At 36.0% G+C, this 22,890-nt stretch overlaps 1 protein-coding gene across 12 annotated transcripts in view; it reads right to left on the bottom strand.

Annotated features, from left to right (window-relative positions):
* Positions 1-22,890, bottom strand: part of STS (steroid sulfatase) — a 105,092-nt gene that overhangs the window by 80,770 nt on the left and 1,432 nt on the right. For 2 of the 12 annotated variants that reach the window (XM_054061545.1, XM_054061555.1), the window contains exons 2-4: positions 22,380-22,563; positions 20,474-20,644; positions 1,033-1,185 (exon numbers count right to left, since the gene is read on the bottom strand). In XM_054061545.1, the coding sequence (XP_053917520.1) occupies positions 1,033-1,185; positions 20,474-20,475 (155 nt within the window). In that variant the 5' untranslated portion in view covers positions 20,476-20,644; positions 22,380-22,563. Of the gene's footprint in view, positions 1-1,032; positions 1,186-3,033; positions 3,589-5,743; positions 6,040-12,981; positions 13,047-20,473; positions 20,645-22,379; positions 22,564-22,890 lie in introns of those variants that run through there. The other 10 variants (XM_054061615.1, XM_054061613.1, XM_054061588.1 and 7 more) reach the window with 8 other exon arrangements.

The raw sequence follows: 22,890 nt of genomic DNA, 5'->3' as shown, positions 1-22,890 counted from the left end.
ACAGAAAAAAAACAAAGAATACAGACTGGCCAGGAACTGCAGCATGCTCTGCTAGGTTCCTGACCTCACAGATTAATGACTATGACTTGAAGGGACACTAGTGCTCCCACCATCTGAGTCTGAATAGTCAGAAACATTAATTCTCCAACAGACTTCTTTTGTATCTATAAAATCACTAACAGATAACAAGGACTATGATGAAATTTCTTCATATTCCAAAGTTCTAATTCTGAATACTCACACAAGAGAACACAGATCTTGGAGGAGTTTTTGTCCTTGTGGGGGGAGTGATCCAAGCATTGGTGTCATATACACGTCTTTCCCGTTTAAAACTAGAAGCTGTAACTTGAGTTCTTTTTTTCTGGAGTTTGAGTTATGAGGAGTTTTTTCTTATAACTAACAGCAAGACATGAGTATAACTTTTGACAGGACAGTGCTTCTAGTCTGAAAGTTTTATTTAACTCAATCAAAGACTTTGCACCACTGAAACATTAAGTACAACTTGTGCTGTTTACCCAACAATCATACCTAGGGTTGCAGCAAGGATCATACTAGGGGACACTACTACACTACTCAGGTATATTAACATTCGCTTTAATTAGTTTATTGACTACAGCATGATGATAAATGAAGGAAAAAAAAATGAACATTTTATTTCCAGTTGTTTAGTGACAAGCTTATCTCAAAGCACGAGTGCTTCAAAATATGCTTAATTCATAGGTTTTTTTCATCATATGTATTTTAAAACAAAATTATTGGTTATACATTGCTTCTCTAGACCTACCTTTATTTGGTTGGTTGCTCAATTCTCTTTTTATGATGCAACTTTTCAGTGGCATAAATACACCAAATAAGTCTTCTTATTAAGAAAAGAAAACAAAGATCAAATATTCTACTCTCTGGAAAGGTTATTAACTTTGGTTACTTACACAGAACCTAATCAAATCTCCACATGTTTTGGGGCTTTAAACTTTACAAATCCACAGAAAAACTAGATATAAACCTATGACTCCCCCAAATGTGTCATCGTACCTTAAAGTTTTGTTTCCGTAACATCCCAGGTCTCCAATACCAAGATCATCAGCCATCAGTAAAACAAAATTGGGATTTGAAGCACCGTGTGTTTTGACACTGTTTATGGCACACTGGCATATTATCAGAAAAAAGAAGAGTCTCATCTTCTTCCTGGTGTGTAAGAACAGGTAGAAAACATAACAGATAGACTTCTTTTATAATTTGACTGTTAATCTAATTTAGTTCTTTTATTGTTCTGGATTGCACAGTAGTATATAGCTAATTTTTCCTTCTACCTCTTTACACATACGAACCTTTTAAATAAAGATGAACAAAGCACCAGTTACAAGCGCAGCGCCAATACTTCTGCATAAACACACGCACTATACAGCAATAGATCATGACAGCAAATATGACTTTCAGTTTTAAGGTAGAAATGTGATTTCAGGAACACAGAAACTGAAAAAATTATGACCAAGTTTTCCAAGGTTCGTAGCAGAAGTTCATTAATTCCACTACTGAAGTAAATGACTGAATTTCTCTTCAGTGAGGGGAAAAAAAATCAACCTTGATTTTCATGATGGGAATAAGTATTAAGGAAAAGGGAGTGAACAGATGCATTACCAAGTTATTGAAAGGAATGTTTAAGAAAAAGCTCTTCACAAACATTTTCAATACCAGAGCCTATAGCAAAATTATGTAAAAATATTTGATATCATATTGCAATTTTCAATAAACAATGCTCACACTATATCCAACTTAAAACAAGAAGAATGTATTGCACACAATACTACATACATGCTTTTATAATAAAAGCGTGATCTATTTGCAGATGTGCATGCTATGAATGCTATTATACCTAAAAAGGGACTTGTCATATCTCTTTTTTAAACTGCATTGACTATGCTCTGGCTGAAACTGAGTGCCTCCAGCCTGTGATGGACTGGTCTGTACCAGATATACACATTAAAAAAAAATAGAAACTCTCTGTCTTTTACCTCTAGTAATACTGTCATCTTTTCTGGATACAGGCAGCCTTTTTCAAATGCAGATGAAGCATGAGTCACACCTGCACTGGATTATGCTGGGAAAAGTAGGAAAGTAGAGGAAACAGAAGATCTGATCGAAATTTGAAAGTGAAAGAGTAGGAAAAGGAACTAGAAACAAGAATTTCAAGAGAGAATTGGGACAGCAGGTCAAGAAAGGAAAAACTTGTAAAGCAGTGAGTTGCGGTAGATAAAAGCTTCATAAATCAGTGAGGTGTGGTAGGTGAAAGTATCTGTAGGGAAGATGAAGTAGTCAGCACTAAAAGAACTTGCACTGACTTGAATAAAGAACAAGAAGGGAAGTTTGAGACCCATCTAGAATGAGAAATGCAAGTTGAATTGAGAAATGTTAGAGGATTGAAGAAACTGGAAGGGATAGTATGACAGTAGGTAGGAAAACAATCTGAGGAAAAGAGGAGAAATGGGAGTATCTGTGATGAAAAAGCTGAGAAGTTATAATTAAGGCAGATTAAGAGAACTGATTGGAAAGAGCCTCTGCAGACAAGACTTCCAACAGACACAAATGAGAATAGATCAGAATAGTGGGGGTCAACCAACACAGGTCGGGACTTCTGGATCCCAAACTTTATTATTGTGATTCTGTCAGAAAGTATAGGTGCAAAGTGGATATTAACTCTCAGTTTTCGTTCACATACAGATAAAACACTAATAAGTAAATTAACTTATTTTTACTGCTTAATGTACACTTTATAACCCATTGACCTCATTTTGATTAACCAGCAATGCCTAAAGATCCCAGTCGTATCACTGCGACAACAGATATTACCTCGTTTACTCCACGGGAAGCGATCTACTTCGTTTCACACAGAAAATACATACACCAACTTTAAGATGAAAATATAAACTCTGTTCGGCAGAATGCATCTAACCAACCCTTCATCAAATAACCATACTAAAGAAGCAGTACAACACCTGTCACAGTGCAGACTTCTAATCTGCACAGTAGATTTACCTTTCTTCCCTGAAAGGATTAATAAACATGATTGCTTTCCACATGTTGCAAGAGAAGAAAAATCAGGCCCATTCCACAGGATAGGAACAACCTGCTGACACATCTTATGATTCTGCTCTGCTGTTCAGACTGTGAGGGTCTTAAGGCTCCTGGTAAGAGGAATGTTGAAAAGCATGACATGCATGCTTGTAGGACCTGCACGTTTATTTCATAGAACTACCAAGAGCCCCCAGTTTTGCTGCAGGCTTCACGTTGTCTGAATAAAACCTACAAATATGTAGTACTGCCATTAATAAAACAAAAACCAAAACCAAAACATCATCATTTTAAAAGCACAAAACTAGCTGGTTTTGCAAGCTTTACAAACAGCAATTACAAGGTTTAATTCAACTGGTACAAACAAAACATCCTATGTTTTAATTAGAAAGTATGGATCTACAGAGAGTAGCCTTTTTGAATGCATAGGGGGTCTTTATCCACTAACGAACAGAACAAATTAATTTTCCTGTTACTGAGCAATGTAACTGCTGGATACCAGAGTAATAGCAGCATTTTATTTTCCAGAATGAAATAAATCTAAAAAATGAGTGAAATATCTGAGAAATTAAGTGGCTACAATGTATTCGAATTTTAAAGCAATTTCAAATCTGTGTAGAGACATCAGCAGAAAAACATAACCTATTTATCAAAATACTTAAGAAAATTAACCACCTTCATCAAACTTTAAATGTACATATTATACAGCCCCTTCATGTAATATTTGAAATAAACTTACACAGCAATGTTAACCGTATCTGCACACAATATCAACTCCACCTGATATCATCTCCCTGAAGTGAAATCAACAAAGAAACAGGAAAATAGAAATAATCCAAACAAGTCTGATTTCTCTGTGTACTCTCTCTGCAATAGACCTTCATGCATCTTAAAGGGATGTGCTTGGAAAGCAAGAAAAATTGGATGGATGAAATTGAGTGGAATGGATAACAGCAAAGAAATTCAGAGGAGTAAAAAGGGTAGGACATGATAAGAACGAAGCTCTGAAGATATTGAGGCTAATCTGTATCGCATCAGATTTTTTTTAATGGTAAAAAGACAGGCATGTGCAGACCTAACATGAAAATGATTATATGAAATCAGATGAAGCTTCAACTTCACCTAGTATTTGGTCTCCAACAGCAGCCAATCAAAATGCTTGAGGAAAGAATGCAAGAAACTTGTCAACTATATTCTTTCTCACTAGTTCATCCTTCTAGCTTTTGGCAGTCAGTATTTTGGACAGCAAAGCTCTGTACTGAACAGCTCCTTCTGGATCTTTTTACCTTCATGAATTCGCTTTAGTCTATTTTGAACAAATTCAATTTTGTTTCACAGTACTACATATTTGTAGTACAGGTTTATATTTTAGATTCAAGTGGCAACAATTTTCCTTAATTGCATGCAGGACATAAGTGCAATTTTTAACCTCTGATTAACTTCCCCTGTGATGTAATAGGACTAATAGTACCTTCTTTCTTCCCAAGGTGGCTGCTACATTGAACAGATTTAAAAGGTGCTTAATTTCCTACAATAGGAGATACATAAGCATTTGAATTTCATACATGATATTTCAAACTACAATACTTTAATCATTGTATATTACATACATGCACCTGCACATGTATGTGGGTGCATATACACACACATCCTATGGATGGAAATAAATAATAGATATAACCCACTACTTGATATTTCATATGGATTTATAAAAAAATTCTTTGCAGTTTTAGTTGTCCTCATTAAAAAATGTTGGCAGATCACACAGATGCCAAGAAGTTGTCCTTTATCCATTCCCTACCCTCAGGACAGTTGGCACAAGATATAGCTAGTTGTTTCATCCTTACCCTGACTACGACAGACACGTGCATCTCTTACAAAAACAATGACATCAAACTCTTTATCTCTCCTCCCAACTGAATCATCCCAGCATGTTTATTCAGTTCGATTAAGCGATTTATCTGTGAACTACTCTTTTAATGTAAAAGAAACCTTTGAGAAAGCACTTAGGATATGTTATCCTTGAAGATATAGTATTTTCTGATTAAATAAGCAAATATAAAGTTATTCACCTCATTAAAAAATGCTGTGCTAACTTTAAGCAGTATGCAGAAGAAAAAAGAATTTACCTTGCTTAACTGCCAGAAATCAAAAAAAATTCCCTAAGAATTATAAAAATCACACTGTAAACAAAGTAGAAGACAACCCTGGCCTCCATAAGATTCAGCAGACAGAAAATTCATCAGCTTCATGAGAAACAAAGAAATGAGTTTTTAAATTGTAACAAATGGTGTTGTTATATACTATTAATAATTTTTGGGCATCACCTCAAGATCTGTTCAAGTCTCTCAATCAATTCCTGTCTTACAAAGTCAGTCATGTCTACTGCATCTTTTATGTCACATGACTGTGAAAAGAGAAATAAAATCATAAGATTTAGGACAGCTCCTAATGCTAATTCATTTAGACAAATGAACAACACTTTGCATTTGCATCTAGCTAAGACTATGCAAAAAGTCAGTTAAAATATCCTAATTGATTGATTACTGGTAATTCCATTTCAGTAATATGATTGCTTCTAATATTTGGGTTTTTTCAGTGTAAACTCATTACTTCTTAATGATGTTTTTTCTTTTCAATATTTTGTTTTTTCTCCCCCTCCCTGACAACATACCTTCTCAGAATCCTCTCTAGCCCTCAGAGTAAGAAGTACTTCTCCTTTTTCTTCAGGTCCAGGCCACAAGTGGTGTTCCCCAGGGCTTGCTGCTGGGTCCAGTCCTGTTCAATATCCTTATCAACAACCAGGATGAGGGAATCGAGTGCACCCTTAGCAAGTTTGCAGACAACACTAAACTGTGACGAAGTGTCAATATGCTCGAGGGTAGGGCAGCTCTACATAGGGATCTGAACAGGCTGGATCGATGGGCTGAGGCCAATGGGATGAGGTTTAACAAGGCCAAGTGCCAAGTCCTGCAGACACAAAAACCCCAATCAGCACTACAGGCCTGGGGAAAAGTGGTTGTAAAGCTGCCTGGAAGAGAAAGACCTGGGAGTGTTGGTCGACAGCCAATTGAACATGAGCCAGCAGTGTGCCCAGGTGGCCAAGAAGGCCAATGGCGTCTTGGCTTGTTTCAGAAACAGTGTGGACCAGCAGATGCAGGGAGGTTATTCTCCCTCTGTACTCGGCACTGGTGAGGTTACACCTCGAACCTTGTGTTCAGTTTTGGGCTTCTCAATACAAGAAAGACATTGAGGTCCTGGAGCGTGTCCAGAGGGGACCGACGAAGCTGGTGAAGGGGTTGGAGAAAAATCTTACGAGAAACAGCTGAGGGAAATGGGGTTGTTTAGCCTGGAGAAGAGGAGGCTGAGTAGAGACCTTATCACTGCCTACAACTACCTGAAAGGACGTTGTAGCAAGGTGGGTGTTGGTTTTTTTTTCCAAGTGATAGGTGATAGGACGTGAGAGAATGGCCTTAAGCTGTGCCAAGGGAAGCTTAGATTGGACATTAGGAAAAATTTCTTCACCGAAAGTGTTATTAAGCACTGGCAGAGACTGCCCAGGAGGTGGTTGAGTCACCATCCCTGGATGTGTTTAAAGGGCGGGTAGATGAGGTGCTTGGGGATATGATTTAGTAGAGGACAGGTACAGTTGGAGTTGATGGCCTCAAAGGTCATTTCCAACCTAGTGATTCTATGACTCTGTGCTTGATGTACTTATTTGTTGGTGGGCTTTTTTTCCCAGAAAAGCCTAAGTGCCAAAGGAATCTTCCATCCTACCTATCAGTTATGCACTCCAGATTTAGTGCCAGATTAGGATGACTATTTGTTTCCCAGACTGGAACTGATTTGCATGCAGCCCTCCCACTATGTGGTCGAAGAGGGCTGGTCTGTCTGCATCTGTAAACTGATACCTGCAACTGTGAAAAAGAAGGAATGCTTTTCTGAAAAGTGCCATTAGATTTTACTATGCAACTTCAGGTTAACTATGTACAAAAATGAAAATTTTTATTTAATTGATTAAGTGTTGTCTCATTGTTAAAACAGAAATTTCACTTAACATGAGCTGGGAAAAACACTAGAACAGATAAATATGTTTCTTGTTCATGCATGATTAATTATTGGGTCTGAATCAAATAGAGATGAAGTCACACAGCCTCCATCAGATATAACTTCAATTTAGGTATCTAATTACATGTAGTATTGAACTGAGACTATCAAAGGAAAATGTGAAACCTAAAGAAAAACAAAAAAAAACCTCAAAATATAGAAAATCCCATCTTTTTCCCCTGAGTTACCCACTGATGTCTTTTGGAAGTCTCTCAAGATAAAAGCTTTGGCTTTTATAAGATAATATTTCTCTATGAAAAAAACAGTTTTCTAGTCAAAGTAGTGTACCAGAGAAATTGCAGTGCAATGGTCAGTTAAGTACTTTTTTTTTCCTACAAAAAGCTAGAAAGTAGCACATCAATAAAATGATGCAGTATGTTATATAATTTCCAGGAGGATGTTTCATTTAAAGAAAAAAAAAAGTTCATTTGCATTATTAATTCATTCTAAAAGTGTGAGTTTACTGTATTTAAAGCAGTATTTGTTACTGTGAGATTACTGTGTTACTGTGAGATTAGTGTATTTAAAACAGTATTGTTATTTATACTTGCATTATGATAACATTCCAGTGCTTTCAATATAGTTGAATGTACCAGGTACAAAAACTGAGAAAAGGCTGAATTCAGCTAATATTTTACCCATGCAGAAGTTAAATGCCTAAATGGCCCATATGAACGAGGCACTGATGCTGCAAACCAATTCATCTCAACTTGTTAACCTTAAATGTATGTATTTAATCTAAGCTTATTTCCTAGGCTTCCTCTCTAATTAATAGGAAGAGATAGGCACCTTAAGAAGCTGATTCATCTCTTCTTAAGACTGGTATAATAAAATGTTGGAAGTGCTGCTCATGGTGTTCTTCCACAGACTAGTAGAAGCGCCTAAACATCTAGTTTAGACTATATATATGACAAATAACTTGATTCATTTCATATGTACAGTCTAAACTAGACCATATTTGGACTACATAAATGAAATGAATAAAGTTATATGAAATAAATCCCATGTTGATAGTAGGTTACCTGTGTGCATTCAGCATAAAAAATGAAAAAAACAACTTTGTGGAATATTCAATTAATATAACATGTTCTACTAGTTCAACAGCTTCATATTCCACTGAAATCTGAGAACCTGGGACAACTCTTCGAGTTTTAGTTGCAAAACTTGGCTCCAAGGGGAGCATGTAAGTATTTTTCCTTTCCAGATTTTATAGGCATCTGATGAATATTCCATCTTCAATAATTTATTGTCATTACTTTCAAACAAAAGATAGAAGTGACTACATCCAACAGCAAGTATTATTTCACAGGAAGACTGGCAATTCTCTGATTGAAGTCAGCTATAGTCAACCCTGTATTTAGGTTACAATCACAAGTCTGATCAGACAAACTTTATCTCTGATCGAGTTCTATGGAATAGAGATCACATTCCCCACTGCTCCGCAAGCCAGATTATATTTCAAGGAAGGTGTTGTCAGAGTTGACCAACCAACAGACTATGAGCTCAGCTTGACTGTGGCTCACAGCCTGCTCCCTGCTGTCCTCTTGCCTAAGGTCTACTCACACAAGACAAGCAACATAGTTTGTGGCTGGCTGGTCATTAATAGATCCTATAACCTTCTTTTATGAGGTCCTTGTCACAGAAGAAAAAACACTTTAGCTCCTGACATATGAAAAAAAGGTCTGTTAATTTGCATTAGCACTCTCAAGCGATTCAGAAGTACAGCGTACATTTTGGTCATGTCACTGGAATGCACCTACTCACGTGCTCAAGTGTCACACGTGTTCCCCTGACCAAAGGGGACACGCTCATTCTCATCATGGGACAGTGATGTACATGTTTGTCCTGTTATATAAGGGGTAGGAGAAGAGAGAGGAATGATATATGACTTAGATATACTCAGATCTTTTGATGGAGAATGCAAGCAGCCATCTCGTTTATTCACAAGCTGTTCAACCTGTCAATTATTTCTAGTGGAAAAAAAAAGGTTAATTTTAAGCAAAAAGATTTTAAGTTACAATTCAAAAATGAAATTGTTCTTTACTTTTACACCTAGTAAAACAGTCTGTTTAGTGTTTACAACGTGAAAACAAACCACTTTGTTATTCTGTGGGGTAGGAGATATTTTTACTGTGTTATTTTGAACAAGATCACCCTCAAACTCCTCATTTTCTTAAGACGTAATGCAAAATTAGAACAAAGAGAATAGAATTATCCATTCATAATTTTTATTTTGCCCCGATTAACATGGTCAAAAAGCTTCAGAAATATGGATACTTATAAAACAGTAAGATTGTAAACCATTTTCTAAACAGCTTTAATGCAAAGATACTGCACTAGCATTAGTCAGTGTAAACACGAAAAAGTATAAAATAGTTTTAAAATCAAATACAATTATTGGAAAACAGATTTGGCTACAAAAGATATGGATTATGAAATTAGGAGGTCTCACAAACCAGGAAAGTATTTACCTTGCAAAGAATATTTGTACAACTACTGAAAGCAGGATTATGAGCTGCATAGCGGTTATATAGCTGCCTGATTGCAAACCATATAGATCAGAATCTTTGAAAAAATGTGCAAGCCAAAGGGTAAAGATGCTTACAAAATAAGTCAACTTTGGCCAACTTTTCATCCCAATTCCAAAGATTTAATAAATTACTGATTTCAGCAGGTATACAATACAATTGCGGACTTAACCCTCCACCAAAGAAAAAAAACAAAACCAAACCCAACAATTGCAGATACACGCAAGTTTGTGAATTATTTAACGGACAAAATTTAAACATTTTAGGATTAGACAATTAGAAAGATAGTCTTAAAATGCAGGATAGCTGAAACAGCAAATTATTCTGTAAACTAAAAATATCTCAAACAATACAAAAAGAGTCTAAGCAAGCCCTTAGAGTCTAATGGGTAAAAAAGTACCTTGAATAAATAGTGTAGAAATGCATATATTGTATTATGGCAAGACAAGAAAAACAACAATTTAAGCCACAACGTACCCAGGTTCCTTACGCCTTTTGTGAGCAGAAAACTCTCCCTCTTTCCCTCCCAACCCCTTTCTTCCCTCTAGTTCTTTCTTTCTCTCTTTTGTAGGGACTCTAGGAATTGTGTAAATTCTTGCTGTTAAATTAGAACACCAACTCCTTGTACATAGGAGCTAAAAGGCAAAATCCTAACACAAGAAAATGAATGAAAATTATCATTAGCTCAAGACTATAGTAATTGACTTCCTTTTCACCTTATTTTTATGACATTTCAAAAATATAAGTAAATATAAAAAGTATTCCAAAAAAGCTTTTTTTCCCATTTTCTTGCAGCACACATTTTCTTGAGGTACACCAGTATTAACTTCCTTTCAGCATTTGAACAATTTCTCAATAATAGCTCCAGGGGTCTCATTATCTTTTGGCCTGGACCAGAGTGTGCTGCAAGTATGTTTGAAGAGAATAACATGTTTTTTTCAATCATTTCAGAATGTCTTCAAATAAGTTATCAAGAAAGGACATTTTCCTTTGCTCTGTGCTTTTAGGTATGACACTAGCTGATGTTTTTAAAGGATGGATTCTATTCGTCAGTAAAAAAGAACATATTACTCCCTCTGTCCAACCTGCATTTTTCAGGACTAATACTTCATTGCTGTTATTAGACAACTGCTATAATAGACAACATATCCAGTTCTCTCTTAAAATAACTTATATGGACTGGAGACAGGACACTTCTTATGTAGCTCAAAGCAACTTCTGTAGATGACAAATCCATGTCAACAGCTTCTAATTTTTCTCATCATAGCTGCCAATGCTGTCAGCAGGTCAGCAGTGCAGAATATAAACATTACCAAAAAAGAAAATAAGAGGAAAAAAAATAAAGAAAGAAAAAGAACATATGGTAAAGTAGCCTTCTGGTTTACTGACTTTGACCCCTAATAAATTTTGTAACACTAGGAATTCCTGCAGAAAGCCTGTTTGCATACAATACCACACAGACACCAATCTGGCTGGTCTAATACAACGTCAGAGTAAAACAGATCTGTCTGAGCTCTATGGCCTAAGATTTCCTTACAAAGACATCTCTACACCATTACCTTTTAATTTAAAATTTTGTCCAGGATGCAAAGAAAGACACAGTATCATTATCACTGTGAACTTCTAACAGTTCAATTTTTCATGTTCACAGCCCAGAGTGCATAATCACAACTCTTGTTAAGCATTCAACAATCCATCTTGAATGTCATCTTCCTCCTATCCCTCTTCTCACTCTAATTTTATTTCATTCCTCCTCATCACCAAACTTCCTCTCATACAACCAAGAAGACACCCCACAAAATCGTCTGCAATTATAATCTTTTTAAACCATGCCCTACTGCATTCCAAACCCCTTCCTACTCAAAGATCCCATATTAAATATGCCAACGATCTGAATTCAGACTGAATACCTCTTGCATGCAGCTCCTTGACTCCTCCTGTTCTGCTTGCCCAGGTATTGCTATTATCACTACCACTCTACCATTACTACTACTCTTGCTGCTGCTGCATGTCTCTGCTTGCCTTCTCCATCACTCCCCTCCTCACAACACAGGCTCTTCCACCAGCCACTACTATACTTGTACAGTGCTCCTTGTGGTGACTGCGGCTCTCCTGGTATTAAAGCAGCATCAGTTGCTGGTCTGACAGGGACTTAACACCTACATATAGGTATGCACTTACTTAAGTCCACCTACAGAGAACCTAAAGGCAGAAGCAAAATATAAGTTTGCGTGAAAACAGGTTGTATGGAATCCATCTATTAATGCATCATCGCTAAACCACATAGCAAGCAATATGCATGGCCAGATTCAGTTCAACATTTGTTTTGGTTAAACAGGCTTCTCCTCTTTCATCTTCCACCTTCTTTTCTCAATGTGGAAGCCCAAATGTAGTCTAAGTCTTTCTGTCTAAGTCTGGCAGAAACAACCTATCCAGAAGTGATGACGTTTTCTTACTTTTTCTGCATTATTCCTTGTCATTTTCTCTACCTCAGCAATTCCTCTTATAGATACTCGTCTCTGTAGCTGTGTTTATCCCCACTTAGCAGACTGGATGTGTATGAGATTACAAAGGAAGAGATTAGATTTATTTAATATCACTTAAAAAGTTACAGTTGAGTCTTACACGCTTCCACCTTTGAATAAAGTGGATTTTGCCAGATGACATACACTGCACACAAACCAGAGTCACTTCAAAATCACAAGCTTATTTCAGAACCTAGCCCTCTCCAAAACTAACAATTCATTTCCATTTGATTCCTGAAACAGAGTTCATAGCAAAAATTAGATACGCTTTTAACACTACTTTTTAAACAACCGGAGCTTAAGTGGTAAGAGAAAAAACACTGTTGCAAAGCTGGACAATGTTCTAGTTCACTAACACCCTGCCTTCTTTTTTGTCCAAAATGCTTTCACAATTCAAGTAAAGGTTATATTCTTTTTAACCCATTGTAGACAGGGAATGTTTTACTCCATTGCAATATTTAATAATGAAGTGCATTTTTTTAGAAAATAATTTCCCACTATAGTTGATAGTGTCTTACACACAAGATTAGACGGTATTAGCATCCTTTTTTTCTTACATAAAATACATTTCATTAAGTTAATGAGGAAAAGACAACACTACATATTTATTACTTCTCATAATTGCTAATTTCCTGCCACGAAGAATTTGCTTTGAGCTGTGAAAGAATGTGAACTCCAATTATTCACCACCTCAGCGTTTACAATGAAACTACATATAAATGACAGAATTTGGCGCAGGAAACGCATTTTACCTTGCAGCATGGAACTGTTTCAGTGTGCACTTACTGGTAATGGGTACAAAGTCCAGTCACGTGAACTGAAACAGAAGGGTGGAGAGGAAGAAAGAAGAGCAAAGCTGAAAAAGGCAATTCTTATTGTACAACACCGACACTATTGCTTGATAAGACACTAGTTCACTAGCAGGAAGCAATCTCAACATGTTTTAAACATGCCTAACCAAGACACTTGGTTTAGTTTCTTGCTGAAGATCTCATATTAGGCTTTTAAATGCTAGCGATTTTCCACCACATTTCTATAAAACAAGAGCAGAGTCAGAATCTCACGTGTGTGCCTGCCTTTGGTACACATAGTAAGCATTCCTGCAAAATACCTACATAGCAACTTCTGAGAAACTGCACTAAAACACTTTTTAAAGGTTAATTTCAGATCAGTGTTTTTCAAACTTCTCCACTGGAGATAGAACTATTTAGAGATTCTCTCTACATAAATACTTTACGCTGTAGCCCATCCTTTGGTTTGCTAACTATGCATTCTCTTAGAAACTACATGTGCTTCCAGAAAATTACTGTTCCCAGGAAGTCCAAGGACCCTAGTATGAAAAATTATTCATTAAACTTTGAAAAATGCCAGCTAGTTTATATCTTATCCTCCTAACTCCACCCCAATTTATATATTTTTTCACAAGGAAACGTAATCAGGAAGAGAAAGATTCATGTCCAAAGACGTGTGACAATCAGTGCTAATGAAACTTAACAGAATCTAAGCCTTACATTCTAAATATAAATTTTTACTTTTCTTCCAGGCAAAACACTGAAGCTAACAAAGACTGGGAGAAATAAAACTGAACCAACCTTTCTGAACAGCTTTCTAAATGCAAAGCTCAAACTGTGTTTAAAGAAATCAGTACAGCTTGTTTTGAGCCTTCCTTCTGCATTTTTCCTCCAACTACTTTAAAACAACATCGTACTGTAACAACTTTGAAACAATTTTAAATTACCAAGCTTTTCTCTGTCAAAAATACAAATAGGAAATGATAGCTCCACCTTAAACCTTTGAAAAATTCTGCACCTATTGTCTTCAAGTTACTGAAAGCATTAACAAATGAAAATAAAGAAAATTAAAAAAAAATCTTGTCTAAAGTAACCAGCTAGTTTTTAATCTCTTTGATATTTTAAAATAAATCATATTTTTAAAGTACTGAGAACAACTCCTTCATATAGACATAGAAGCAGTATAAGACAGAACAGATTAGATGCAACATCCATTGGCAAGAGACAAAAATGTACTTCACCAAGTTTCTTATTACATACACTGCAACTCTTCACAGCTGTACAATAACTATTTATTAGAAAAAAATTCATTAAACCAAACATATATTAAGAAACACTAATTTAAAAACTTGTGATCTTGTAAATGAGAAGAAAGTAGTGATAAGACAAAGACATGCATGCCAAAGTACAAACAGACTGAATAAAAAGCATGCTTGTCTGTGCTAATTAGTGTGACAATGCAAAGCATTTGATGCAGGAAAACAAAATGCAGCATAAAAAAAGCTATTCATTCTAACTAAAACAGTATGCAAAAAATTACGATGAGATAATAAGTGAAAAAACAAACATCCTCCCACGCCCTGATCCCAATCTGAGCACTGAACAAAGACTGAACAGAGGGTTTTTCTTTGTTTGGGTTTCTTCCTATGTTTGATTAGAAATCACTAAATGGTGCTAAAGTGTCAGTTACTCAATGACTTCGAAGAGTAAGTAGGACTGAAAATCAAAATGCTAACAGGGAGGCTGCATTTAAGCTATGGTAAATAGGGTACTAGTTAACCAGTAGTGTATAGTCCAACGATATGGAACAGGTCTATCCTGTTTAACAGCTTATATTGTCTATTCTCACCAACAGGTGTTTTTTGTGGGTTTCCCTTCCCCCGGATATAAACAGAGTCTAAATTTATTTTTTCTTTCATAATTTGTTATAAACATTATTTTTTAAGAAACTTTGGTCTTCTGCTCACCAGGTGGGGGACTGTCTATTAATTTATAGATGAACATTCGTATGTGTAAAAGTTCAACTCATCAAATTGGTAAAAGAAATTATTTTTTAAATAGTACTTGGGAAGAAGGGATGTATGACTAGATTTATTGGAATTTAGTGGAAAGGTAGAGCTGCAGTGAAGCATACCTTTTGTCTCAGCTCACCAAAACATCTCTGTGAAAGCTTTAAAAGCTTAGGATCAAACTTAATCCCACCATAAATTATTCATTTACCAGGTACAGTAATACCTCTTCTTAAAAACAAAACATGATAAAGAACAATGCTGTCTTAGACTGGCTGTATGCTGGTGCACACCTAAATGCTTATGCTTACACATAAATCTGCTAATACAAACTTGCATTTAAGAGAGATTCAAATGAAATATACCAATAAGAGAGCTAAAAATAGAACAAGAGATATTTTTTTTACTTCTTCTATCATAGCAAAACCCAAGGAACTGAGCTAATTTCAGAAGATATTTTTGAAAGCCACACATATGTAGAACTAAAAGATACAGCTCTGCTCTTTCTAGGGACTTTGTACCGACAAATTGGATTAATGGATGCTAAGGGTTACTTATTTTGCAACAAATCTGTAGTTAAAAAGAAATGTCTAAACCTTATTCAGCTTTCCACTCAGTCCCAAAACCTCAATGATTAGTTTCACTCTAAAAATTCTGTAGCGATGGAGTTATCCTGAAGAATGTAAGAGAATAATTATATGAACTCCTGAAATCTGTGGATTGCAGAGGACTTTGTGCAGCTCTGAGGAAGTCACAGTGACTTTTATGCATGGAACAGTGACATGGTCTAATGATTTTGGTTTTTTTTTTTTTTTTTTTGTGATTGTACTTAATTAGTTAAGAGTTATATATTGGAGTTTAGCTGAAAGAACTGACTGGTCATGTAAGAGTAAAGATCCAGGTTTTATAGTTGCTATACTCATAGTTTCTGACTATCAAATAACACTTGTTTAAGCTATGGCAAGTCACAAACAGAACAGAATCTTTAAAGAAAAGTGGCCTTGAACAGACAGGGAAAAATATATTTCATTGGATCTACTTGATAATGTATTTTATTTTATTTCCTGGACGTGATAAAGTCAGACAAAGTAGATGAATATGCAGGTCCCCACCTTTTGCCTGGTTCTTCAAGAAGCAACCTATCCAAATATATTAAAAAATTGCAAGTGAGCGTGGGTTTATTAGATTTCCACCAACTTCAAAAAGCTTTAATACAGGCACCACCCTGGAAGACACTATTAGCGATTGAGTGACAAGAGTGCCACCTACTGAGTGAAGCTCTGTGCTCCTGGAAGCACATAGGATTTACTCCCAGCTCTGCAACTCAAGGGGACAGCTTAACAGTACCTCATTTCATGACCACAACAAAACAAGACTAGGCTCTGGATGGCACATCCTACATAATTAGGATACACAGCCATCTTAGTATTAAAAATTTTCTTAATAGCTTTTGGAAAATTATTTTTTGCAGATGACAACATAATTTTTTTGCCCTAAAAAAGAAAAGTCATTACAAAACAGATGATGGAGCCAGGTTGTCAAACACAGTCATTAAGTTAATACTAATTCTATACTGCTTGTAGCAGCCACTGGCCTAAGTGATACATGCAACATTTTTGAAACAGTGATACTACTTATGCTGTAACACAGCTTCTTGCAGACAGCTGCCTCATCACATAATCCTCATCTGCCTTGCAAGATAATAATTTTTCATACTTAAGAATGTACAAAAATCTTTCAAGCTGTACGAAGAGGTATTAAAGTCTTCACGGGCTCGATATGTTGCCACTGATCTCTTTCAGTGAAGTATAATACTGACTATTCTTAATTCACGAGCATACAGCTAGAAATGATCCACAAAGAAAATTTTAAACTGGACAAGCAGCAACAAAAGCTTTCAGCTTTGGCTTGGTAGAAAATGCAGAACAACCAGAATAAGCAGCAGCAGTAAAAAATATTTGTAAGAATTACAAATCATTCATTTGTGCACAAAATAAAACTATGGCAAAATGGTAATTAAATTCTGACGTTAATTCAAAGGAATGCTGTATCTGGGATTAACACAGAAGTCTACTAGCAGAAGATGGCCTTTCTACTTGTCCCTTATAAAACCCACAGCTACCAAAATTTATCTGAGTGGAGAACTTCTCTAAGCTAAGATACAGAAAAAATAGAAATCTGAACAACTATCAAAATGCTACAAGCTTTGGAAATCATAAATTATGAGGAAAGGTTAAAGGAATTAAATTTGTTAAGTTAAATTTTAAATGAAACAAAACAAAACAAAACCAAACCATGGTATATCCTAATAGAGCAAAAGATTCACTGCTTTAGAAAATTTGGGGCATAATGCCTGGGTAGACATTTTAAGCTTAATTATAATGCTTCCTTTAGGTATCCCTAATATCTAACTGTATCTATATTTACAAGCGGTCTTTCTTGTTTCACAAGTTTTACAAAAACAAGTAGCTGTTACTGATCTTCTGCTAAGAAAATTCTATTTTGAAGTATAAAATATGAAATAAGGCTACTTTATTGTCTCATGCATTTTGTTACAACACACTGAATCTAACTCCTAAGGGCATGCAAAAACATGCATTTCTTAAGCGAGGTGGACAATCTAATGAACGGACTATTTCCTTGACCAAAAACTAGTCAAAGCCCTACATGCTCACAAAACATATTTGACATTGGCTATCCACAACAGCATGCTCTGGAGTATACTACTAGCATGTGTTTGTGTGTCTGCACACGTAGGGAAGAAGAGAGGGCAGTACCTTCAGGTGGGAATAGAGGAATTCCCAAAAGGGAATTATGACTTGGTTGGGAGATACATGAACTCCTGCAGCCAAGGAAAATTCCCAACTCCACTAGTCAAGAACAGCTTAAATATCGAACATAGCTCGGCTGTAATACAGACTCAAGAAGCAGCTGGCTCACTCTGCTTGGCACTGCCCTCTCTACTCTCCCTTCCCACCATTTCTGCTTCCTGATCAGTTACTAAGTCATACGCTCCAGCACAGTGTTATGGCTTCTCCGTCTAGACAGACCTAGACACTCAAGACTGCTGGAATCACTGCAAAAACCCGAAATGTTGTAGTACCACACAATAGTGGGCTTCCAACAATCCTCCTGCACTACCTAAGCCAATAGTATGTTTACCCTGATCATGTAGACATTCCAGGCTGACCAGTAAGCAAACTCATTTATCTCTGCTAGACTCTGCTGGGTAGATACAACATTGCGGGGGCACACACCCACAAAGTAGGAAGAATGCCTGAGCTCTGGAGATTCTACTCTTCAGCTTGTTGCATGCAAAGTTGTGAGCATGCATAGAAAATCTGAATCTGGAGCATTACTGTGTCTCAGAGACCTTGCGATGCAGAGAATCACAATTCCTTCTCTCTCTTTTCCATCTGGAGATGCAATTACTGCAGCCTTTGAAGAGGTTGCGCTTAGAAATACAAGACTGATATGGACCACTGGAAGGGTGACTGCATTCAGTTCCATCCTTATTGCCAGCAACCAAATGATAGATACCTTGTTCAAGAAGGTTGACAGAATGTGTATGCCATAAGCCACTACAAATAGTTTCATATAGTCTGTAGCAACCAAACTATAGTAAAATGAAAAAATAAAGCCATAAATTCACATGCAGGCAAGAAAGAAAACCAAAGGCATAAGCAATAGGCTTATTTTAGGCTTCTGCAGTAATGGAAAGTTAGATAAATAAATAAAAGTTGCAAATGATCCTACAGAGGAAGCTCTTATCACACAGAAGAAGTAAAATAAGATACAACACTTCAGACATCTGGGGATGCATTCCCTTCTCCTCTAATCTTTCTGACAGTTTAAAGCTAACCACAAACCACTGATTAAGCACTTCAGGATTTAAATTACAATGACACTGCTAATCACCTGAACACTTTGCCTGTGTGCAGCCAATATTTCACTACAAGACCAAAAATGATGTCAAAAAGCTAATTCACAAGCCACAGAGGGGAAAAAATATTATTCTCACGGACTTTAAGGGGAACAAAAAAAAAGGCCCTGAAGCATGGAATTAAGCTTCCGTTTCCCAGCTCCAGAAACTTTGTTCTTTCATAGAATCTCATCAATAAATACAGCAATTGACATCTAAAAATATCTTATATCCCTTGTTTCCTCTTGTGTACTTGGTTGGCTTTTCTAGAATTTCACCCCTTGTTGCTGCTTAAGAAACTTTTTAAACTGTCTCATCTAATTATAAATGACTGGCATACATCTTCTTCACTTTATAGTCCTAAAGCAAAACACATCATCTTCCTTGCCTTTGTAATTCACTCTTTTGTAACTTGTAGCAAATATCAAAACACAGAAAATGGATAGCTTTCCTCCCCCTGCTTGCTTGGCTGTAAGAAGATCCATATAATTCATTAAAGATTATATACTCCCATTTGACTTACGTAATCAATAAAACATGACTAAGACCAGCAGGTGTAAGGTATTACTCCATTGACTTAAGACACATGCTCATTTCCCCTTTTGCAACCATAAAAACCTTGAGCTGAAACAATAAAATTCACTTAATTCATATTCTTAGGGTGCAAAGCTTTTGTTAGGCAACATCCAGCACTGGGAGGGGTTTCAGTTTTTAAGGGCTTATAAGCTCAACTATAGCAACTGTTGTGAATCTCAGCTGATATCTGAATTAAATTATGTTTAACTCCACTTGATTTGTTAATAATAGTGGGTTTAACAGCTGTTCATGTAAATAATTGTGAAAGCTTTTAATTTACTGGATTTATTCAAGTTTTTAGAGTATTTTTTAATATTCACACTAAAACGGATTATAATCTGTTTATCCTCTTTGCCAAGGCGCCTGCAGAACATGAAAAATAAAAAGTCAGTAATGTCTGTGTGAAACACAGTGCAAGATGCTCCTACAAGTGGTATAAAAATATGTAAATGAATCCAAGTTTCTAGCACAATATGAAGTAGTGAAATAGAAAATTGCAATTTCTGACTCAAGTGTATTACCTAAGAAAACGCCAAAAAATGTTCTGAGGCTTTTACTCTCTAGATGAACTCAGTCACGTAAGTTCCAGAAATATGGAAAACTGCAGGTTCAAGGTAAAGAAAACCCAAACAAACATACAAAGGTGAAAAAAAGGTCTGTGTACATAAAATATCATGTTGCGTACTTAACCCCATTGATACGCACTTGAGTATTTTCGCCTTATCTCATATGCAAAAATAAAAACAATGTGATCGTAACATATTATTACAAAGCCAGAAAAAATAAACTTGTTTGGGGTAAGATGGGCTACCTAGTTGATCATAAACCTAGACATCCAGCATGTATATGTACCATGTAAAGTCGTAACATTAAAAACTCTGCAAAGATTTATTCATCTGCTTTGGTAAGTGGACAGATAGCAAATATAATTCATTAAAAAATTTACATGAAGTCAGCTCTGCACTCCAGATGTCACAGGACTCAAGTCTACTTGGATGTTTACATCTCAGTAACCCAAGTTCACGCTTCTCAATAAGTAGACATCAGGTTCACAGGCATATAATTAACTATCAGTTTTCATGGTTCCTCTACTTCCACTGCAGCACGTTGCCTGCAACTCAAAAGTTATTAAAGTCCCCATCACTTCAAACTGCCTTAAAATAGATAATACAAACAAGTAGCAAACAAAAATTCTCAATATCAACGTTTTCTTCACTTCTTAAAAAGAAACACCAAATACTACCACTGGGACATTTGAGAAAAATATTTATGACAAATTCTTAAGACAGCTCAGATAAAGCTTAGATCAGCATTTTCACTTACTTATGTATCTAGAAAACTATGGTCCAGCATGAACTAAATATCCTGCTTGAATTTTCATCTCATTTCATCCTGTTAGTAAGAAGACTTCATTACAGTGAAAAAATCTGAACAGTTTGTCTATATTAGGAAGACTTTTAATTTGTTTGAATGTAACCTTGAAGAATCAACTAAGCTAACATTACACTGATTATCGCTGATAAGCCAAATTAAAACAAAGCAAACTGAGGTCATCAGCATGTCAGGTAACCCAACTTTCTTGAAATGTATACAATAAGATTCGTTACACAGACCACAAACCTAAAAACATCCATCTTGTGTATTACACTTTATTTTTGTAGAGTTTGGTTTTATTCATAAAGGTTGTCATTAGGATTTATCTCCACTTTAAATAGTCAAAAAGTTTTTGCATAAGCCTTATGTTTTCTGAGATGAACTGGCAGTTTACATGCTAAAAACAGTAAATATCTCTCCTTCTAGGAAGGATGGTGGAGGTGCAGTTGTGAACAAAATACTTACACTTTAATTAGAAGAATGAACCAAGAAACCCAACTGGTATAGTTTTTTTCTTGCTAACAAGTACAGGTGTTATTACACCAGCAAATACAACTAAAGATGGACTTTTTAGAATATTTGATATTTTGGAAGTGGATGAATCTCTTCAGGTACAAGCACCATACAACCTCACTACTTATCCTCTTCAATATTTTGCCGCAACAGCAAACACTCTTATAGCAGAAACACGTTCTTTCCAAGAATAGCAGACTACATATTGAAATTACTATAATGATTTTTTATTCCCTTTAATAGATTAGCATTTTTTTTTAGACATATTGTATTTGGGATTTGACCTTCCTATTGATTCTAGCTGTGCTCCCATTTTAGTGAGCTGCTATGGAAACTAATGCATTTGCTGCTTGGCACAAAATTGGAACATTGACTTGTTGCACAGTGTTTATTGAAGAAAGAAAACAGCTGTGGGGATTCTTAACACTTACATTGTAGGGTTACAAAGAAAAATATAATCTGAAAACACAAGGACCCATTTTTTTTAAATCTACACAAGACCTAACAGATGCATGTCAGGACTACACAACACTTATGACATTTCAGGCACTGTGCAGTCTTTTTTTCTAGCCTACACAGACAGGGCCTAAACAGCATTATCAAACATACTAGTTACAATAGGAGACAATTTAACAGAAACAGAAAACTAACTCAAAACTCAAAACACTTTGTTTGAAAGTCAAGTTTTATTATTAAAATGGTAAAAGTAAAGGCCAAGGATGTTTTGTGTTCCTATTTCCAAGACAGGAGGAGATATAAGGACTTTGCGTCTACGATATTTCTCATGAATATAGGGGTAGGTTTTGGAGGTAAGCAAGATGAGTAAGGGGGCTACATTAAAATTCAAATGTGATTGTATGGCACTTAAAATTAGGGCTTTAAAAACCACAACTAACTTGCCAAAATTATGTATTCCCAATTCAAATGAAGACACTGTCAGACAAAAGTGTTGCTGAGAGGCCTACCTACAAACAAGAGAGACGTGACTTCCCTTATGTGAAGCCACAACTAACCACTGCCCTCATGCAGAACTGCAAAGCAGTACAAATCTTGAAGTCAGCATGTCACCTTGGGAGCTTGACAGAGTGACTTTCGGGTCTGCTTCTGCAACTGGTATTTCAATGATCTTGATGCCCAGTGGTGAGGCACCTGCATGAAAAAAACAGAAAAGGAAAGACTGATGAGGAAAGTTACCTGCTTCACTCACAACTGAACAGTCAAAATCTGACAGTGTTCTCCTGCACATTGCAAAACTTTTCTCTGTCTCAAGAATACTGTTCTGTTTCTTGAACTTCAGAACTTATTGGAACTTTTGACAGAAAAATCCCACAATTTACTATTCTTAGTTCAATACAACCCACAATTTACTATTCTTACACACAGCAGACCCTTAGAAGATGGGTTTACACCCATCATTCTACTCTTTTCTCACAGTATTATATAGATTTGCATTTTTCTGTTTATTGCACCAATAAT

Source organism: Cuculus canorus, chromosome 1, assembly GCF_017976375.1.
Source record: "Cuculus canorus isolate bCucCan1 chromosome 1, bCucCan1.pri, whole genome shotgun sequence".
NCBI classification, from domain to species: domain Eukaryota; kingdom Metazoa; phylum Chordata; class Aves; order Cuculiformes; family Cuculidae; genus Cuculus; species Cuculus canorus.
The sequence above is the reverse complement of the archived record's forward strand: the minus strand, read 5'-3'. Positions and strand labels throughout refer to the sequence as shown.